The sequence below is a fragment of the Pleurodeles waltl genome, chromosome 8, assembly GCF_031143425.1.
Source record: "Pleurodeles waltl isolate 20211129_DDA chromosome 8, aPleWal1.hap1.20221129, whole genome shotgun sequence".
NCBI lineage: Eukaryota > Metazoa > Chordata > Amphibia > Caudata > Salamandridae > Pleurodeles > Pleurodeles waltl.
Window position 1 is genome coordinate 1,193,055,294 of NC_090447.1, and position 13,560 is coordinate 1,193,068,853.

The 13,560-nt window shown below is 42.9% G+C and overlaps 1 protein-coding gene across 1 annotated transcript in view; it reads right to left on the reverse strand.

Moving 5' to 3' along the window:
- LOC138250515 (fibrinogen-like protein 1) overlaps positions 1-13,560 on the reverse strand; it is a 227,151-nt gene that overhangs the window by 23,996 nt on the left and 189,595 nt on the right. Inside the window, exon 7 of the mRNA XM_069205465.1 lies at positions 6,186-6,376. Coding sequence (XP_069061566.1) covers positions 6,186-6,376 — 191 coding nt within the window. The remainder of the gene's footprint in view (positions 1-6,185; positions 6,377-13,560) is intronic.

Below are 13,560 nucleotides of genomic sequence, written 5' to 3' on the forward strand. Positions count from 1 at the left end.
TTGGCCTAACGACTGCCATGGTCAGGGACGGCTTTAGGGTGGTGCGAGAGGCGCGGCTGCACCGGGTGATGACCTCAGGTTGGGCGCTGTGTTTAGCAATAACTTACGAAACTTGCCATTTAAAAGCACCTGTTGAAAAGTTCCTTGGGCGTACGGCCTTCAGGAAGCAATTAAAATGTCAAGATACCTAGTGATTACTGTTCCTGCTAGAGTGAGAGATCAGAGTTTTGTCTAGTGGCAGTTTTGACTTTCCATAAAGTTGCACAGAGGGTTAAAGTGCCTTCTGGAAAGAACAGAACCATTTTTATGTTGATAGCTGAGTGGATTAGTAAAGCCAGCCTTTACAAGCGTTTTAAAACAAATGAATGTATGTGAAAGGGGGGCTATGGAGGGATGAGGGGCACATTTGCCCCTTGGTAGTGAGGGAATACGAGGAGGTGGTCATGGGGTGGAGGGTGCCAAAAAAGACTGTTGCATGGGGCACCACTAGCGCTAAAGACGGCCATGGTGCGCCATACCATAAATACATCGCTACCATGGTGACATTAGGTGCCAGTATTGGGGGGGGGGTGCAAGAAAAGTGGAGGATCATCTATAATGCACCGCTTTCTTGTAAATATGCCCCAAAATGTTCTGCTGATCTTGAGGACCAAAACACAAATTCAAGTTGTCGAGCTGTACAGTTGTTTGCAAAAGTATTACCGTTTCTCCTCTACTGCGTGCTTTAGGTAAAGTTTATAGTCTTGCAAATGTTTCTTTCTTTCTTTAGAATATATTTTTTGTGGGCCCACTTGGCTTTTTGGATCCCAGAACCAACAGTTTATCCAACTGAAGGCGCCATGCGCTGGTGATTCCACAGTTTACCCTTTTAATCCTTGGTCTTTGTTTCTGACAATGCTGCTGTGAGAACAAGATAGCTGCTGAAGTTTTTTCGAAGTAAGTCTCTAACAGGAGCAACAGAGAGGATGAGACGTTCCTATCTACTACTGACTCAGAAGAACTGCCCCAGAGATTTGGAGCATGGGTGCAGTATTTGGAGCATGGGTGCAGTATGTGGAGCATGGGTGCAGTATTTGGAGCATGGGTGCAGCATTTGGAGCATGGGTGCAGTATTTGGAGCATGGGTGCAGCATTTGGAGCATGGGTGCAGTATTTGGAGCATGGGTGCAGTATTTGGAGCATGGGTGCAGTATGTGACCATGCTGACTGGTAGTTTTGCCAGCACGTCTACAATCAGAGACACCATTTCCTATTCGAATTCCCTCTATTTCAATAGGCAATGCCACAACATGACTCTTGCAAACAATATTTTGGGAAATTATCTAAAATCTTTCAAACCTTGCTCTTTATGCTTTCATCATGTATTCCACGTGTTTCCTCTTTAACTGGACTCAGTTCGGACTGGGAAAACTGGGCCAAATGGAGTGCAATGCCATCCTATTTAGTACTTTCTTGACTGCCAGGCAGTCTGAAATGTCATTCATATTTGGGGCATGATGCCATCCTGTCCATCACTGTGCTACAGGTCAGGGAGGGGCTAAATGACCCCTTAAATCTCCTCTACCATTGCGAGTATCCTTGCTGTAAAATCTTGAGATGAATGTTTATATGGAACATCCTCCTGGTTTTGAGTGTGGCTTCTGCGTCCAATAAGTTTGGACCAACATATTCTGACCTTCCTCGTACAAGGTCAGTGTTGCTCTCTAATCATACCACTCTTTCATCAGCTCTTAGCTCGACTGAACTTTTGTCTTTGCCTGACTCATATATTGCAAACCAGTTTTCTGTGGCCTCACATGATTCACTACATCTTTAAGGGATGAATCAGAAGTTGCTTTCCAATCTTATTTGACTATAGTGAGCTGGCCGGACCCTGGGTGCTGAAACAGAAACTCTTAGCGCCTGAAGCCAACTGCCTTCTTAGAATTTTCCTGTAGGCTGGCTTCAGCTCAATCAGTCTTATCAAACCTTCCTTCATTTGCTCATAATTCAAGTGATTTGCCACTGGCATTCTCCCAGTGACAGTTGTTCCCAGTATACAGCTCATTAAAGCAGCTGCCTTAAAAATGCCATTGGAAGCATGCGTCCTCTAAGCTATCTCAAAGCTCACAAACTTTTTCGAAATATCACTGATTCCATATACATTTGCACAAGCTCTTTTGGAACCTTCACAGGAAGTCCTGTAGAGTTGGAGTGAGGCTCGCCTTCCACAGAAATCTCTGCCTCAGTTGTAATCCTGAGTTTCTCCTTTTTATGTCCTCTCAATCTCTCCATCTCTATTACCTTTTTCCTTTCCATCTCTTCTCTCTCCTTTTTTCTTTCCTCTTGGGCCAATTCATCATGCCTCTTCTGCCTCTATTCCTCTTGTTCCAAGTGAATTATTCTCAACTTTCCCTGTCAAAGTCCCTGGCCTTCTTAACTTCAGCTTTAGCTTTCTGAAGGGCTAACTGCATGGTTAGGAACTCAGGTTCAACCCACCCAAAGGAATGACTGGGATTTGTGATAGTGGTATTCTTAAAACGGGAGTGTGGTGAGGCTGCCTCGGGGAGATCACAAAGTAAATGCAGGGACACACTGGTGAAAACCTATTCTAAGGAGCTAAGAGAGCCTGACACAACAGTACTTCCTCCCTAGGCTCCTTACCTGGTAACTTCCCCAGAACCCATCATATCTTCTTTCCTACTGTCCATTTTTCTCTAACTGGTCCTTAACAAAACCTCTCTATCCTTCTTCCTGGGAGCCTCGTTGCTCTCTCCAAACACATATCCCTTAACTAATACAAGTAGAACGTGTCAAGGCCTACTTCCCCCAAACTTGTATTTGCCATTTCTATATGTAAGTAATAATGTGTTCAAGATGAACTTATTGTTCTGTTAAAGACAGGTAGAACTGGAATCTACAGATCCTTTACCACTTTCCCCCAAACGTCATGCCCCATTCAGGGGTGGAAGGATGAAAGGGCATTGACGGGCCACTGGGCCACAACCTTGCTGGGCATTCGCCTCTGGTGTCTTGGGATCTATCCTACCATGGCATGTAAAATGAGCTGTGTATATCCCTTCTGCACTTGTCTCTCAGGGTAGCAAAAGCAAGCAGTTAAAGGCTTCTCAAGTAGGGAGTGAAGGGGGTAGAGACTCAGAACTCAAGCAGTCAAATAGGCAAAATAATTCATAGTCCAACCCAGTGCTTTCCTTTTCAGTAAAAAGAGAGGTACTTTAAGCACACCAAAACAAGTTCCTATACACAAGAATGATAATCACAACACTGTTGCATGCTGCAGGTGCTATGGGTGTTTCTACATACATATCGAAAGACTAGATTCTATACACAAGAATGATAAACACAACAAGGTTGCATGCTGTGGGTGCTACCGGTGTTATCTACATAGAAATCAATAGAATATAGTCTAGCAAATTTGTCAGCTCACTTGGTGCAGATGAGCAGCTTCCCTAGTTTTTGTGACCCACAGGCGAGTATGCATTTCCTTTACTAGACAGCTGTCTGTAACAAAAGCTGCACAAACAAGTCGATGCAATTGCGGGTGTTACAGCTCAGTCCCACTTCCATCTCTTTGTGTAGGGCCTGTAGCATGCCCAGTGGCTCTGGGAAAGTCTCCTCTGATAGGACACTCCAGTGGTTGGCTTCTGTTCTTTGGTCCATAGTGTGGGTCCCAGTCGGAGGGCAGAAGGTATAATCATAACAAGTCCATTGCTTCTCTGTTACTGGAACGGGCACATTGGCCGGTGGTTCAGCAAATATTGCTTGAATGTAGAAACAGTTAGTGAGACTGAGATACTTTCATGAAGGTTCTGGGTAACTCTAGATACTCTTCTGCAACACTCTACTCTTGTGTGCTGCCTTTCTTTGAGGCTTTGCAGCTGGGCTTCTTCTTCCTCGTGCGGTCAGGCCCTGTGGGCACGCTTGTCTTCCTTCTCTATATGTCGGAAAGGCTGCCAAGTCACACGGTGATCCACAGCTCTTCCAGCTAGATGTGCAGACTTCAGGTGATTTCCCTTCACTTCTGGGAGGCTTGCTGCCTAACAGCCAGCCGCTCTGGATCACAGCATTTTTCAAGTACTCTGTGGAGCACGTACTTCCTTGGGTTTGAAGAAATTGTAACTGGAACCAAGTGGGGTAGTTTGGTTCCCACTTTTATACACGTATCCCAGATTGTTTGAGTTGATTGAATTTCACTTTGCCATCTTTAATTGTTTTACTTCATGAAGTTTCACAGTCTTTGTATAAATGTCCAAATATGCATGGGTATGTAATCATATCAATTATCAGTAACATGTCAGTGTTGGCTTTCATCCTCCCTCAGACAGGTGAAATGGAGGTCACTGAAAATATTTTAAGAATGGCGTATGGTTTTGGTGCAACTCTGTATAAGCCGCAAGGCATATTCAGGTGCTGGATAAGTAGATAACACTTTTAAACACCTTGATCATTCTGTTTTGTGATTGTACAACTACAGTGCGATTAGAAGCAGACCAATGCAATATCAAGCGGCTCTGAGAAAAAGTGAGGCACTTCAGTTTGTAGAATAAAAGAGAAGCCCTGGAAGAAGATGAATGTTCTTGTATGCAACTCATTTTGTCACAAAATGAGGCTGGAGAAGACATATGGATAACCTCGCTTAAACATAGTTTTGAACAGGTTCATTCACAAGAACAACACGAGGTATGGGGGGCTTTTAGCTCTCAGTGCATTGAAAGCAAACATTATTCCTCTGTACAATTAATCCTATGCATGAGTGTGCTCAAAGTGCTAGGAATGAGTAGAAAATGGACAGAGGCAATTAAGTCTAAGGTTCATTAATGCAGACGTTTAAAGTGATAATGCACGAAAAGTGATCTTGGCTACATGATTTAGGTTAGAAGAATATGGGGGAAATATGGTAAAAATGTACAGTAGGATAAACAGCAAGTGATACATGGTAGGTATATGAGAATTCAGCTTAGATTATTTAGCTTCTTTCTCCTAGCACCCAATTAATAAACATTTCTGACAACCAAAGTTCAACTTAGGTACACAAAAAATGTAATATTTAAGAGCAAAATCCCATTCCAGATCCAAATAATTGGGAATGGCAAAATTATAGGGGATTTGCCAATACAACAATTTAGCAAGTATGGTGATATTTCCGCATTCACAAAATTAGCAAAATGGGCAGATACCTGCTGTAAAGGTTTAGTGAACACCCACTATCTTTCGGATTGTGGGTGCTCCATCAACAATTTGCAGGTAGCATAACTTTGAAATGTATTACTGCCAAGGGTAGAAGTAAGAATGCTTTCAGCGTTGAACAGAGAGGGGAACATGTCCATCTTTCCTAGAGGTCTCAGAAAGGAGATTCCTCATTAGGACAAATATTTTCGCTATGAAAAAACAAAAAAGTTGAAGGTGCTAATGTATATACCTGTCTAATATCTGCATACCATTTCTCCTACAGAAATACTTACATAATTCATTACTCAAAGGTACCTACAGCTGACACACATGGTCTTGACTACTCCTGCAATTTTTAGACTGTTAAAACATGTCATAAATCAGTTGCAAATGTAGGAGTAATCCGAACAGAGCACATCTCCAACTTTTTCCCTGGTCTTTTGTGAGTCAGCCACCTTCTAGGGGTGGGACTTATTACTGGTAGCTCAGAAGCATAAATTAGTTACTTATAAAGTTTCTAACGCATCTGTTACCCAAATAAAGTCCAATATATTTGATCACAAGGACAGGATGGCTAAAAAGAAGTTTCTGTTGGGTGATTGGAAAGATTTTTACAATACAATGAGTTTATTGGACCTTTTTGAAGTTGAGTGACATACCTTCATTTTGTTTTTGCTGAAACCTTGATATGTATTTACTGATTGTAGATGTCAGGCCTGTACATTTCAATTGAATTGAACAAGTGTCAAGAATATCACTTTCTGATCGTTTGTTGGACCTATTTTATTCTTTCAAACATTACTTTCGATTGGAAATGTATAATTCTTATTTAAATATTATATAACAGCACAACATTTTTTTTCCTCAAAACTCCTTCATGAAAAAAGTATTGAAAAAGTTACATTATTTATGTTGACCAGAAAAAGTTAACACATTCACTTTAACCCCCATCATGTGTATGTAGTTCTGCGCGAATGCTTCAATAGTGTTGAACACATTTTTTTAATGCTTTGTACCTGTTAAACCACCAGCCACATTTGTTCTCTTGTGCACAGTTGCCTGTGACATATCTGTCATTGTCCTTGTCTGGAGTGCAGAACTGCATACCATTGAGTGATGCGGACCACTGCTCTTCAACGTTACTTCCACCGGATAGTGCATCACCTGCATTCCCAGAGTACAGACTGACCAGGAGTCTGTAATTATCCTACAAAAGCAATACAATCATATTGAGGGATGGAGGAAAATCAGGTTCTAGATGAGAAATAATACCGAGGCATTATTCTACTGTCCAATGGACAGTCACAGCAATTCATATCTGGGAGTAAAAGAAAAAATGTAAGTAACTTTAATAAATACACTACAACAGTGGTTCCCAACCTGTGTTTCAGGAATGATAAAGTGGGGGCCCACAGAAGTCAAAAGGTTGGGAACCACTGCACTACAGTGTGGGAAAATATAACTCCAACTGCACATAATATTTTGGGATAACTTACCTCCCGCTCTACCATTTAAGGAAATTACAAACCTCTGAGGAGTTCCTTTTGAAGGTCACATAATTCAAGACAACTTGCAGTGCCCTTGTATGTAAATTAGGGGTGATTTATTTGCATAATACAAGGTCATGGTGTCTTGCTCGTAATAATAAGAAAATCTCTACTTGTTGCGTAATGTATTATGAATGTGGAATCAATGAAAATATGCACATCAAACTTGTAATTTCTAGCAAATATTGTTCAGCTTTTATGCTTTTGTTAAATCGGTATCAAAGTTACATATGAACAAGAAGATATTTCTTTAATTGTAAGTTGAAATTAATCTTTGTCAATAAGCTGCTTTTCACACTTTTTGGCTCTATAGGAGGCATTGTGAAGTCAGAACTCAGCTGTAGTAAATCATTACTGCAGCTGTGATGTAATTTTCTTATTATGGGTAACTAGTGATGTCACACCTAGATTAGAGTAAGGGAATTGTTCATATCTGTGGCAAATGAATGGCCAAAATAGGTACCCTGGGAAAGAGGGCAATAACTAGAGTGCAGATACATGTCTTGGGAAGCGCGCCACACGAGAGTAAGGAGACAGAAGTAGTAGTCAGACCTCAATGGTAGATAAGTTGGAAAAAGGTCAATGTTTCAGACAGTCAGTTAGGGTTCTTAGGAGGGACATATGTACTTTCCAGTGAAACACAGACGCTGAGTGTTTAGGTGCAGGTTGCCAGAGCAAAACTAACCCTGTAAGCCTATGGAGGAAGGACTGTGGACTCTAAGGCACTGGCAAAGTGCATAGTCACACACAGCATACCTATAAGGGTCTAGGAACCGTCTTCGGTCCTGAATTTAAGGCAAAAAAAGTGTATAGTCACACAAAACAAATCAATAAAAGTCCAGGAATCTAATAGTGAATGCTTTCTGAGAAAACTGCAACTGAGACACTATGGCCTAGATTGAGGGGCAGATTTATCATTGTTTCATTCAGCGCAGCAAGCCACCTTGCTGCGCGGTGTGAAATGGAAAGGGCAGAAATTAGCTGTATTTTACGTCCTGTCCTTTCCTTGCGCTGGTGCACAATGTGCTGCCTTGTGCCAACGCAGGCACCCTTGCACCATGGCGTTGCAGGCAAGATTATTTTTGTGCAGGAAGGGGCACTCACATTCCTGCATAAAAACAATTCTCAGAGGCATTTTACTCCTTTTTTAAATGTGCTGCGTTATGCAACACACTTAGAAAGAGGATTGAATGAGTAAAAATAAAGATATTTCTTCTTGTTGCACCTCCCCTATGAAGGCGTAGCTTTTTGACACATTCACAGGTTTGCCAATGTTGGAAAAGCGGCTCAGTAATGGGCAAAAGAAAAATTACGATGTTTTCCTATGCATTGTACAAATACTTTGCATGAAATTCTACATATTATTCCATTTAATCATTGGTGGTGTCTGCTCATTGCTAAATTTGCATTGAAGCGTGTCCCTTGAAGAGTGGGTTGGATAGGTAACTCATCCAAAACGTCCTAAGGAGACTGCGTGTCAAAATATTTTCAAATGCTGTAGGGGCAGGTTTTCTATTGCATAGTCATCCGCCTGTCACTATCTTCAACAACAGAATCGCAATACTTCCCTTAGGCTCCTTCTATAAACCGATGACTGGAGGCAGCCAATGCCATGGGGGAGGATGTTCAGAGACTTAGGGGTTGCTTAGGAACACGGTATCCCATTGGGAAGATATGTTATCTCCTCATGAGTAAACGTTTTGATCCATTAAGTGGGCTTATTGATCAGGACTGACTGCCCTGCAAGACTGATTCATCAACAGCCTGGGTGTCTCTAGCCAACAAAGAGAATTGAAAGTGAGGAGTTGGAACGATGCTTGGACACAGGGAAAAATTGGCAACGTGGGGTGGGAAGAGAAGATCAACTCTTTTCACATGCTAAGACTCCAGGATACTTGGGATACAGTGGGTGATTTACTTGTGGATGGCTATGCTTCCTTTTACTGTAATGCCTTGCCCTCGCGGGAGATCAAGATTGGGTGTAGCCATGTTGATTAAATTGAATCTGAATTGAAAACTGGAGAGGATTGCTTGCAAATTACTGGATATTCTTGGGATCCTTCTGTCCTTTCTGAATACTTTAAGGATGCAGGACTGAAATTAATTTGTATAATTCAATATCCAAGGGGACCAAGATGTCCTCAAGGATTTGAGTGAGTTTCTAAGTGACAAATTTTCTTGTACCTCCCAATATACAGGGCTGATTTTGATGGGGGACTTTATTATACAGCCTTGTTTAGACTGTCCCTTGTATGACTTGTCTGATCTGGATTCTGCTACTAGCGACCAAGTGCATCTTAAGCACATGACTCAGAGTGATCACTTAAATAATCTAATTTTAGATTTCAATTTGATTAATCTGCTCAATAAGAGAGATGCTATTGCTGAAGGAAGAACACCAACTTTTCAAGAACCGGGAGTGTGTTCTATAATTGATTACATTTTTGTCTCTGCTGGCTTATTACCTTCACTGATAACATTTTGTACTGACTCGGACACTAACAGTGATCACAATCATCTTTTGGCACCTTAGAATGGGGTGTGAAGCAGAGGGGTCTTAGCCAACTGTACCCTAACCCTATCACTATTAAGGATCAGGGCAGAAGAGTGAAATGGGCCTTATTTGTCCTAGAGGATTTAATTTATTATGTTGTTCACTAGTCAGCTAGATTTTCTGTCCTGCCTAGACGCGGATGCATCAGATGACCATCTCTGCATTTGACTCTGCGTGGCTATATCAAGACCGCCCTCCCCAAAACTCCAAGTTGTGTTGCCTCCTTCCCCAAGGAAGTGGTTTGATAAGGCTTGTTCGAGAGCCCACAAGGAGTTACTAGTAGCTCCTAAAAATAAAGCCTCTGATAGAGCAGAGGTGACAAAGGCTAGGGCCATCTACCACTGGTATGGAAGGCAGTCACGGCTCGCTCCTATTTAAAAGGGCGGGCATGTGCGGCTTGCGGAGAGGGGGGAGCGGGACATTTAATAATAAAAAATAATAATAAAGAAAAAAAAGTACCTCCTCCGTTGCTGCCGCTCCTCTGTCCCTCATCGCTGGCGCTGCAGGCACAGGCTTCCAGCCTGCCCTGCGCCAATCCTGACACTGCTCAGAGAGGCGTCAGGATTGGCTGGGAGCGCCCAGCCAGGACACTCCCAGGCAGACTGGGAGTTGCCGGGCTGGAGAAGCCTACAGCGCATGTGTGTTTGGCCGGCATGAGATGGCCCGCCAAACACACTTGCACTCTGAGGGGACTGCTCTGTGAACTCCCTCCTAGGCTGTCAACACCCTATGCCCTGCCCCTTTCACCACGAAGGAATAATAAAGTTTATTATTTCTTTGTGGTGAAAGCATTGCCGCTTCTGCTGCTGGAAGGGGTGCAACGCTCCTACTCCCTTGTGGAGGAGCCGCCCCTGTTTGAAGGATAGGAAAGAATAATAGCGAAAAGGAAACGTGGAAGAGCCTACATAGCGCTAGTGAATTGCAGTATAGTGCTGCATTCTGGAGGGTTGACAACCACCCGCTGTTTAGCTCATCGCAGGACATAGTACAAGCTTCAACAGTTACTGCGCAGGTTTGGACAGATCACTTTTCAACCTTGTACAATTATGAGGGCACCAATCCGTTAACCATGGAAGAGCAGACAGCCCGAAGCTGGAAATACAGTGGGAACAAGTCAGGGAAGCTATTATATCTTTACTGTCAGGAAAGATGCCTGGGCCAGATGGGGTTCCTTGTGGCCTGTTTAAGTCTCTGATGGATCTCTGGGCACCCATTGTGACACAGCATATAGATGCTCCACCTCTTGGCTCTGTACCTGCTAGATAACGACACTCTGTGATTGTGCCCATACATAAGAAGGGGGAGAGATTTGATCCTGTCTGCTACAGACCAATCTCTCTAGTGAACACAGAAGTCAAAATAATTATTTGGGTTATCCGGCAACGTCTTACTAGATGAACTAATGAGCATCTTGGCTGACATCCAGTATAGATTCAGACCAGGGAGAGGGACGGTTGAGCAAAACCTCAACTTATTAATACACCAAATTAAAAAAGGGTTCTCTGCACTTGGGCCGTCATGGATGCGCTCCCCGTTTTATAGAGTTAATAGATCTAAGCTCTGGGCAGCAGAGCTGCGGTCCATGAAGGTAGACTCTTCACTTGTTGTCTTTTTGAGAGACCTACACAGTGGTCTTGCGGCATCTATAAGATATGGAACCTAAGGTGAATGTACTGAGCATTTTAATTTGAGGAGAGGAGTCCATCAAGATGTATATTGGCTCTTCTTCTTTTTATTTTATATATCAGCTTGAGTAAGTGCTTTTTAAATATGAGCTGGATGTACTGAGAGTGGGGGATGGATCAACACCTGCTCTCTTAAATGCAGATGGTGCAATTTTGGTTGCCTACAATGCGTGGGGTCTTCAGCACCTTTTAGATTTTGTTTATTGTGTTCTTTATTGTCTTGACCTGTGAACTGATTTTGAAAAATCCCATGTAATGGTGATGGGCCCAGAGAATACCAAAACACCAAAAGTGTCATAAAAGGATAGCAAATCACTGGAGTGGAGAACTTCTCCTACTTGGGCATCTTACTTGACTCACCCTGTAGCTGGAAACCACTGGTCAGGAAGAATGGGATATGTTTTAAAAGAGCCCTGGTGGGCACTTGTAGATTACCAAAATCTGGCCGCCGAAAGACCGCGACGGCCATTCCTACTTTCCCGCTGGGCCGGCGGGCACCCTCCAAAAGAGCGCACGCCGGCCCAGCGGGAAAGCCCCTGCAACATTGAAGCCGGCTCCGAATGCAGTTGCACCCGTCGCGATTTTCACTGTCTGCAAAGCAGACAGTGAAAATCCTGCTGGGGCCCTGTTAGGGGGCCCCTGCACTGCCCATGCCAGTGGCATGGGCAGTGCAGGGGCCCCCAGGGGCCCAACGACACCCGTTCCCACCATCCTGTTCTGGCGGTGAAAACCGCCAGAAACAGGCTGGCGGGAAGGGGGTCGGAATCCCCATGGCGGCGCTGCAAGCAGCGCCGCCATGGAGGATTCCCCCAGCCGGGGGAAGGTTGGAATGAGGGCCTAAATGTTTACCAGTAGCCAGGTATGGCTGTGCTGTTTGAGGTATGTTCCCATTGAACAGCTACAGGTTGTGGAAAATACATTTGTGAGGAGTCTCTTGGGTGATCCACAGGGTATCCCCTCCAAGGGCATTCATGAGGAACTTGGTCTAGGCTGTATCATAGACTATATACAAATTTGACCCATTTTGCTCTGGTTAAACATTTGGTTGAAAGAGGAGCTGAAGCTAAATAAGTTCAATATTCAGGACTGCCTGAGTCTGGATGATGTGTTGCACATCTACTGGCTACACTACATTATGAAGAATTTGGAAGAGCTCAGCAGACCTGAAATCGTCTACAATGCAGGCAGAGCAGTAAAAGAAGATGTTGCATGGCTAAAGCAGACCTTCATCTCAAGGGAGGCAGCAGGTTGCAAGGAGTCTGCTGTTTGTAAGTGTTCTGTGTGGCAGTGTGTTTTTTTGGTAAAGTTGGTCAATGGGATGGAACCTTGCCTCACCCTGGTTACGTCCAGCCATCATCAACGGCTGCTGACGTACTTTAGATTGGGCATATTCCATCAGCTGCTGCTCCCCAGTGGTCGTTGGTTTAAGAAGTGTGATAAACTCCCTGCCTCTGATATGTTGCACATCACTTTTATTTGCCCAAAATTTAATACGCTTCAGCAGATATTTATTAGGTCGCCTCTGTTAGCCAAGAATTTTAGACAGACAAGACTTGCCCTTTTATATCTGCAGCATTTATCAACCCCAACTGTTTGTTTTTCCGTAGCTAGATTTTTAACAGGAGTTTTAAGGATGTATGTTTAAGGATTTTTCCGTGTCAGACAACAGAGGGTCCCGGTCTACGATCAAGTTTGATATGTTTCTAGATTTTTTTAAATGATATTGTGATTTTAAATGTGCGTATATTTATTTGTCTGCTTTCCAGTGTTAATATCAGATAAAATGTACTGTATACTTATATGGTTTGTTTTAAATCGAATGACGTTGCTACTGACTGACTGACCCTTGAAAACAACTCTCATACAATACATTTTGGGCTATCGTACAACAGTTTGTGTTGTGCAAAATTACCCTTTTGCATGAGCTCTGCCCATGAGACGATCAGCTCATGGCCCTTTGGAAATATGGTACTGCGTAATTTTTCTCCTTTGCACAATGCAGTGTTGCAGATTTTCACACAGCATATCACTATTTTTAGTTAGTCTAAGTCTATGTGTAGCACTCTTCAACAGGGTTGCTACTAAGGAATAACTTGTCAATCCATTATTATATATATGCAGTGCATAGTGCTGTGGCCAGTCATACTCCAAAGTATTAATGGCAATCAAAGGAGGGTATCAACCTCATTAAAGATACAATCAAGACATGGTCACTGTTTTGTAATAAGCCTGATCTGAAAACATTTTACACCAACATTTTTGACATTCGTTAACACATTTCCCTTTGACAGAACCGTTGTTTAACTAAGCAAAATATGGTTATTTTTTGTTTGCTCTCTGCTCATTGGGTGCGGTACCGCTTTGACGGAGGAGCTTCGCCTCCCTGTCAGCAACAGCAGCTTCAAAACCTGCAAAATAAAATGATAATAAACTCACCTCCAATGTACTGGTATACAAGTAGTTTTACTAGTGACGAATCCTCTCTTACAAGTTGAAGGATCATCTTTTTAACATTTGTTTTCTTGCACTCAAGAGAAAGCTGAGAATTTGTATGGCAGCACTTAAAGTTGGATTACTATGTTGCTTAGCCCATTTCTACACGGGA